The sequence below is a fragment of the Catharus ustulatus genome, chromosome 3, assembly GCF_009819885.2.
Source record: "Catharus ustulatus isolate bCatUst1 chromosome 3, bCatUst1.pri.v2, whole genome shotgun sequence".
NCBI classification, from domain to species: domain Eukaryota; kingdom Metazoa; phylum Chordata; class Aves; order Passeriformes; family Turdidae; genus Catharus; species Catharus ustulatus.
The window spans coordinates 23,134,729-23,143,123 of NC_046223.1; the positions used below are offsets into that span (position 1 = coordinate 23,134,729).

Genomic DNA, 8,395 nt, shown 5'->3' on the forward strand with positions numbered 1-8,395 from the left:
ATTTCACAGAACCACTATATTTGAGAGAAAAACTGATAGAGGCACAGAGTGAGCTGACAATTACCCACACAGCTCAGATCCTTTGGTTCTTTAACTGAGTACCTGAGGACGATCTCCTCCCTCATCTAGTTAAGTCTTGATAACTAAGACAAAAATTATTTTAGTATGCTGGTTTGGTACTGGATAGATGTGTATGCTGGATAGATGTGACTAAGGAGAGTCAAATTCTTTGCAGTGAAACCAGAGAAGATTTCACATTTAAATAACTATTAGTAACGTGGATGTAACTTCATGACCTCCCACAGACCTCCTCTACACCTGGCGTTGATGCAACAAATGCACCTCCAGTTGTATAAAAATACGTGGCGTTTTAACTGCTGTTGCAGATATGAAGTATTTATTTGGTTGTTACAATGAGGCTGAAGCTGGATTCAGGCTCCAGCTCTCGTGTCCTGAGGCTGAATCAGGGAAGATACTGAAAATAAATGACCTCAGATCAAAATGTATTTTTTAAATGCTTCTCCTTCAAAATCAGAAGAGTCTTGCAGGATTTTGTGATCTAAATAAGCTACAGTCTCACTGCCATCTGCCCCAATTCTAAGCCAAAAAGAGAACTTTCGTATCTGAAACACAGACAATCGTGTAAACCAAAGGTCCACTCAACCCCAAAATTTTAAGATACATATGAAACAGCAGACACAGCAAAGAGCAAAAGAAAAACCGTGAATAAATACATTTTGAAGAATTGTGTAGGAACAGAGTATTTATATGTGGTGCTGATGAATACACAGCTTGAAGCATAAGAAATCCACGAGTGATGGATTGAACAAAAAGAACAGAGGATGGTATCTGGTCACTACCATTAACAAGGTCGAGCTGGTAGGGGTAACAAATGTGAACCACCACAGCTCAGCAAGCACTATGCCTGCATTCACCCAGTTTGGGGAACTCCCTGTTACAGGACACCAGCGTGGCAGGTATACCCAGGAAATGATTAAACAGTACAAACAAAATAGCTCACATTGGCTACATGTAATTTAAAGGGCTGTCTATGCCTCAGACATAACAGGTCTCTTCCAGGGAGTTATTCCTTGGCAGATAGACTATTGCAAAATAACATTCATTATCTTAACCGGCGCTGTGCTGGAGGTAGGACACCCAGGCCATAAATCATTATATCCATTTTGCAAGAGGGCTGTAGTTTCATTAATAAATAATTTGGACTAAGGGGAAAAGAAAACCTTCAGAGCACTACAGTGTTAGGCACAGGCAGGCCACAGCCGAGCGGTTCAGGGGTTCACCTCTTGACATGGGGCAACATAAACTTTTGGAAATAAATGTAAACAATGGCAATGAGCTTGTAATTTATATTTTATTTTGCACAAGCTTGCATATATACTGCACATACATTCAGTTTAGAGAAGATGGAAGGCACACAAGGCAATTGAACTACTGTATCCTTTAAGTGGTACAAAGCAAAAAGGTAAAAGTCTGGAGAGTATACAAAAGCTTTAAACACACAAAATAAAATCCACCCCCCCAACATTTTTCCTGTGTTTATCTTAAATTTAGTAGCTGCCAAGCTAGAATTGTAACTTTTTTTCAATCAATTGTCTACTGCACCTTTTTTTTTTTTCCAAACGGACAGGGGAGTCTTATTGTTTTATCTTGTCATCAATTAATATTACAGTACATCCTTGGTAATACAAAATTGTACACCTTCATCAAATAAATTAGGATAAATTAAACCAATAAATTATGCAAAGTCTTCAGAACAATAGACGACAACAAAAAAATCCACAGTTGAAATTGCCTCTAGCTAAAAAATAAAATAAAAAAAAATCAAAAATTGACTTTATCAGTTCAGTTATTGTACTATCTTCAAATTAAAGGGTCTTTATTACAAAAAAAAGAGCTTAATAATGCTATTTACAACATATTGCTAAATAATATAAAGGCAGTGTTTTGTCACTTTTGTAACTATATACATATGAGTAATGGCTGGGACAATATCAGTTTAAACCTTAACCTTTGACTCTTCTGGGCAGCATTAAAACCAACCTAAAGAGGCTTTATTCCCCCTCCTTTTTAAGTTTCTGACTCTTACATGTTATATGGTAATGAGATGGTTATTGTGTTTGTCTACTATCTTACTCAAGTGGTACAATTAATGCAGAAGGTATGGATTTTAGAGAAAAATGTAAGCTCACTGTTTCTTCTAGATTTGTTTCTACATATCCCAGTATTTGTGCATTTGGAAGGTGGCTGCTTTGGGAGAGAGGTGACTGTGGCTCAGATGAAAAGACTGAATAAAGTCATAGTGCCACCACCTTTCATACACTAAAAAGGATATTCCTAAGAAGATACAAAGGTTAAATACCAGTTTTCATCCCAGCTCTAAATATGAGCATTTTTATCTTCAGTTTATAGATGGTTTACAACCAACAGTTCTACAGAAAACAAAATTGCATTTCCTTCAACAGAACATTTAAGTGCAATACAGTAACTGCTTACTCATATAAACCAGTTACATTCCTTAAGGGGAGCTTTTTGAAAACAATGCGTATTGGAATTTTCAAACACAGAGTTGGTACCAGAAGGAAACATTTGCACTATTAACACCAATGATTGCTATATAATACACATGGCAAATATAGTTTTTGCTTTCACTTCTCATGTACAGTGCTCATTTTGGGGGTTTTGTAAACCACTTTCCATTTTTAATATATATATATATATCTTTCTGTATATATATATATGTATAATCTTTCAATGCTGCTGGTGAAAATCCTATCTTTAAAGCCACAAAATCTTCACCTTTATTTCTTAATTAATATTAACCTGTGGAAAAAAAACATTTTTCTATTAACTGACTTCATATACATAGAAAAAAATTCTGCAATTTTACAGAAACTGTATTACCCATTCCCTTGACATCTGATGAAAGAGACTTAACTTTTAAAAGTAGAGAGCTGGATTTTCAAGAATGCTTTCAACTATCTACACAGTTACTGTAGTGTTTCTTATAAATTCAACAGATGTTTTCAGAATGTAGTTATTAAAATCTTATGTCTTTATGCAAGAACAGCCGTAAGGTTGAATATTTACATTGCTTTATAAAAGTTCCCCTCGATTTTCAATGTTCACCCACATACCTGGTACAGTAACAAAGATTCTGCAAACTTAAAACACTTTAATTAAATAATACTCAGAGGCACAAAGCAAACCTCAGGAATACATGGGTGAACACTTCCTTAAATAATTACTACATTCTAACATCTTCCACGTGTTTACCATTAAATGTGAAACGTTCCCATTAAACAACCAGAGATACAGTAAGAATTAAATGTTTTGTAGTTTCAAATAGAACATTCTTTTCACAAAACATAACAAATGTCTAAAATAGGTTCTTAATCTAGATAGGAAAAAGGTAAGCTTTTCACTTCATACGCATCTTTTTTTTGTGTGTGTGTGTGTTTTTGTGTAAATATACATACATATGCCCACACATGTTGTCCTGTGTGTGTGACCACATACGTATCTGTATATGCACATATGTCACGTATGAAATATTGCTTCTATACTACTTTTCATCTGGCTAAGAAAACACAAGATTTGCACCACAGTTACAAAAAATTGGCTTCTACAAGAATTTTCAAAACTCGAATGCTGCTCAAACAATTGAGAAAAAATAATTTGCGTTATCAAACTGTTCTAAAAATTCTCTTCTTCAAAAACGTATTCTCCTGCTTTGTTTTTTTTATTTTTTTTAATTTTTAAAAAGACACAAAATATGCATAGCTATCAACATTATGTCAAACAGCCGGGAAAAAAAAAAAAAAAAGGTCAGTGTTTATTGCAGCTGTAGTAATTGAAAAATAAAGTTTAAAAGATGAAAATTGTAAGCCACAGAAGGCACAAGAACAATTGTACTTGTGGGGGAAAAACTGGTATTTTGAAGGATTTTTTTTATCCTTCCGCTGGTGCATTTAAGGTCTAGGCACAGACTATAACCTCAAGTTTATATGCAGAAATAAATCTGAATTAGCAGTAAATGAATGGCAAGGTGGGGTTTCTACATGGATTTTGAAATTCTTTTCCTATGTAAACCTTGCATTACAACAAAAGTAGCCTCCTGCCTTTTAGCCATTTTTAGTGAAATAATATTGAGATCATTTAAAAGAAACTGGATTGGATTCTACTTAGAATTTAGTACAAGCTATGCCATGTATTCGTAATTTTAGGTGAATTGGGAGGCACAAAGGCAATATGGCTATAAAATGCAGGAAAATCACATAACTGAAATGATCAAATTATCATTTATTCCTTTTTCAGACCAAGGAGGTTTTTATTTTGCTTTTAAGATGAAATTTCTATTCCTAATTCCTATGCCTCATTTACTATTGAGATTATACTACCCATAAATAAATAAATAAATGCAACAACATCAAGTGTTGAGTACACAATTTCACTTATTTAGATTATGTGAATCCCATTGCTGCCAAATAATAATAATAATATTAATAATAATAATAATAGAATAATAATAGAATAATAATAATATAAAGCAACGGTAAAATCACAGGTTGAGATGGTAGCTAGTAGTATGTCCACATAATATGATTAAAGTATGGCTTTGCTTTCTTATGTCCAAGTTAACAATGCAAAGTAATATTTTGCATCTGATGGTATGCCAATGATGAACTTACTGTATTAAAACTTGAGCATTTTATGCCACTTCTTCCCATTAATCAAAAAAAGTGCATGAACACAATTTTCATCCTTTCTTACTTCAGAATTCATTGGAGTTACATCTTTATGAAGTGTAATGTTTACCAAATCATGCACACACACAGAAAAAAAAAAGGAAAAATGAAATAAAGAAAACAAAATAAAGTGAAAATAAAACGTAAGAAAATAAAAGAAAGAAAAAAAAATCCTGTCTACTGTAAGGATACGTACAGTATTAGGTACTCTCAGGGAGTCTAAGATCAAGATTTGTTTTGCTTTTAATGCATAGTGAAAATGTTGGCACTTCATCCCATGCTATTGTCTGCATTGCCTATACTCCACAGATACTGCCAGTGCTTGAAAAGAATGACAGGGAGTCGGAGGATTGTGCTGTTTAATTTGAAGTCAGCAGGTTTTTAAGGCTTTCTGCTAACAATAATTGCTTTCATACATTTCTGTCTATCAGCAGTATTTGTAAATGAAGTGAAATTGCAATGATCAGGTCAGCTCTTCAGTCACATGGGTAAACTTTCACTCTCCAAAGTCAAAATGTAATTTTAAAATAAAGAAGATACCAATATCCTCAATGGTCTAAATATAATTCACTGCTAATTAGGAGCTTCCTCTAGATTTAGATTGAATTATGTAGGGGAAAATAGTATTGATGATAACAATAAATTCTTACTGCATCCGTACAAAAGACGACAAAGAAAATGACAAATACAGTGTGCCATAGCATATTCAACCTTCCCCCAAACTTCTGGAGACGATTTCTTTCTGAAAACATGAGAAAAGGAGAGCCACTGAAGAAAGCATGAGAACTAGCAGCTAGCTTGCTTGCTTGCTTTCTTTCTGTCATATCGTGGTGTAGCATTCAGGCAAACCCAGATCCACCAGGGACTTTACACTAGTCATAGCTCAGGTTTTGGTCACCACTAGCTCCAGCTTCAGAAGACAAGTGCAGCCACATTGCTCAAATAGATTTTTTTTCTTTCTCTCTTTTTTTTTTTTTTTTTTAAAGCTGCACTTACTGTAATTTTAAAAATCCAATTTGGCTATCTGAACCCTGCATAGCCAGGAGGACACTGTGATTTTTGTATAATGCTTGATTAGATTTTTATGAAAATGTAATTTTTTATTCTTCTGATTAGGAAAAGACTAATTATATTTTATAGCTACAAACAAGCCTTTTTTTTTTTTTCCTTTGCCTCAGCACTGTGAGGTGAAGACTCTTCCACTGTATCTAAGATCGTTCAAAAAGTGCTTTTCAGGACAGATGTCAAATATGGACAGGAAATTTTGTGTGTTGGAAAGGGGATCTTGGGGGCCAGAATGGACTAACAAAAGAATAAATTTAGGGACTAATGCCACTTAAAGTAAGACCAAGACATGGCAATACATGATGTTGAAGGTTTCATTTTTACTCTATGGAGAGTGAAATGCTTCCGCTTTAGTAAGCTGACCATATTCCAAAATTAGTGTGGTTGATACAATATTGTGCATGAATTACTGGCCTAACCCTGCAAGAACAGTATTTGATTTGTGCAAACATCCCTTGCTGCAATTTAGAATAACAAGAACCTGGCATGTTGGTTACTGGTGCAGGGTATCTGTCATTTCTATAAGGAAAACATGAAGCATAGGGTTTGCTTTTTTGGGTGTCACTTCTTGGAGTGAGTACCTAAAACAGATGTATTTTTTGAAGTATGAAACAAAATCTAGTTATTGATTAAAAAGTATATAAATACAAATAAAAAAGCTCGAAGCTTATGAAGTGACTCCACAGAGTTCAGACCTTTAGCAGTATAAACATAATATAAACTTCATTGTCTGTAGTATTGTGCCATGACATTAGTCTCACCAAGACAAAATGCCACTTTGCAGCAAGCAATAAATCTGACAAAGCATTTTTAAACATAATGCCCTAACTTGCTAAGACAGGCTTTTACACGCTTCCAAACTCTTCTCCCTGAAAATTAACCCCGTTGATTCTTCAAATGTTAAGGGTCTCGGGCAAAAGTAAACCAAAGGCTGAAGTAAAACAACCATCCCCTTGGAACTGAACGAAAACTTATATCCAGGAGGGATCAGTCTAATTTCATATACATATATATATGTATGCCATACATATATATATGAAATTAAAATAGAGACACACATGACTTGGGCATCAGAATGGGACTGCTACTTTCATACATTCATAAATAGCTGCTGAACTCTCTACTCATGAAGAAGCTCTTGTAGGCAGTTTGGGGATTTGAAAATCTCAGGGACCTCACTGTCCAGCTTACAGATGACCTTGTATATGGCCTTCTTCCAGGAAGGATCAACATCTTTGCCTGCGATAATGGCATTGAAAAACTCCCGTAACGTGATCTGAGCCACTTCCAGGAATCTCTCTGGAACCTGCTGATACAAGGAGACAATGGCATTAATACAGTTTTCAATTTCAAGTCTCTGGTTCTTCAAAGGAAACTGAGCTAAGTTCTTTCTTTCAGAAAGGGGCTTACATAGCACCTGCATTTTCTAAATGTGGCAGCCCTCTATTCTCTTATGCAAAGCTGTTATATATAGTACTATAGCAATAACTTTTATAACATGTGTTAGAGATCTTTGTAAAGTCTACTGACAGAATGTAGGTAACAAAATGTTACTGTCTGAGTTGGGAGAGTAGGGGATTTATAGGATATAATTAGCAGGAGGGGAAACAAGCACAATTGTCTTTAAGGAAAGAAATCTCTGCTTGATATTTTACCCGTGCATTTATGGCCACGTTCCCCTCTCCATATGAGAACTCATATAAAAGTTATGCACGTACAGGAAGCCCTTTGTACCTTTGTGCTTGACTTTGGTTCCAACCAGTGCTGAAAGCAGTCAAAGAAATAGGGTATCTCTGAATGTTGTTTGTAGTTTAAAACCAATCAAGCAGGAAAGCCTTCAGCTAGTGGCTTAATTCTGTGGTTGTTATGCACAAGAACCCCATAAAATGGCTTTCTCAGGAGACACTGTGGTCTTTCCTTCTTTTTCAGGAGCACACAAACACCACCCTAACCTCTTTATTGGGTGCATTGTGCTCCAAGTGGCTTCTGAGCTGGGATGCTTTAAACTCATTTGTGGTTTCTAAATGTCACTGTCACTTCACGAGTCAAACACCCAGCTAGAAGGAACGTGCCACTCTCACAAGCCCCTGAACAATGGGTGAATATTAAAAACCACAGTTACCTCCAAATTTTAGTAATTCATTCTAAGTAGTTGTCTCAGGCACCAGCACCACCTTCTCACCCTTTGCCTTAAATGATTCAAAGGCAATCACTCTAATGAACTGTAGGGCAGTTGCAAGGTTGAGGTAATCTCCATAAAGGTATTATTTTCCATTTTTATCACGGAAATATGGCTTCACAGCTCTAGAACTGCTAATACACGGCCGGCCAGTAGCCAGCATGCTTATAATAGCAAGTATTCCCTCACTGCTATTCTTTATCCCCTCCGGCAAGAGGAGTTCTCCGACCTGCACTAGGAGCCACTTGAACCATTCCCAGGGCAAACAGACACTTGGGCAGCTCTCACTGTTTTACTGAATTCATATCACACTGCCAGAGCAAGGCCAGCTCCTTATTCTGTACTTCAGGCTTTTCTTCTTGTCCCTTTAGAAGCCACTTTCAAA

The 8,395-nt window shown here is 35.7% G+C and overlaps 1 protein-coding gene and 1 long non-coding RNA gene across 9 annotated transcripts in view; one reads left to right on the forward strand and one right to left on the reverse strand.

Annotated features, from left to right (window-relative positions):
* LOC116994069 overlaps positions 1–8,395 on the forward strand; it is a 111,183-nt gene that overhangs the window by 82,095 nt on the left and 20,693 nt on the right. The gene's annotated exons all lie outside the window — the stretch shown is intronic.
* PROX1 (prospero homeobox 1) overlaps positions 1,354–8,395 on the reverse strand; it is a 49,593-nt gene continuing 42,551 nt past the window's right edge. For 6 of the 7 annotated variants that reach the window (XM_033055474.2, XM_033055475.2, XM_033055473.2 and 3 more), the window contains one exon: positions 1,354–7,140. In XM_033055474.2, coding sequence (XP_032911365.1) covers positions 6,952–7,140 — 189 coding nt within the window. In that variant the 3' untranslated portion in view covers positions 1,354–6,951. The remainder of the gene's footprint in view (positions 7,141–8,395) is intronic. The other variant, XM_033055479.1, reaches the window with a different exon arrangement.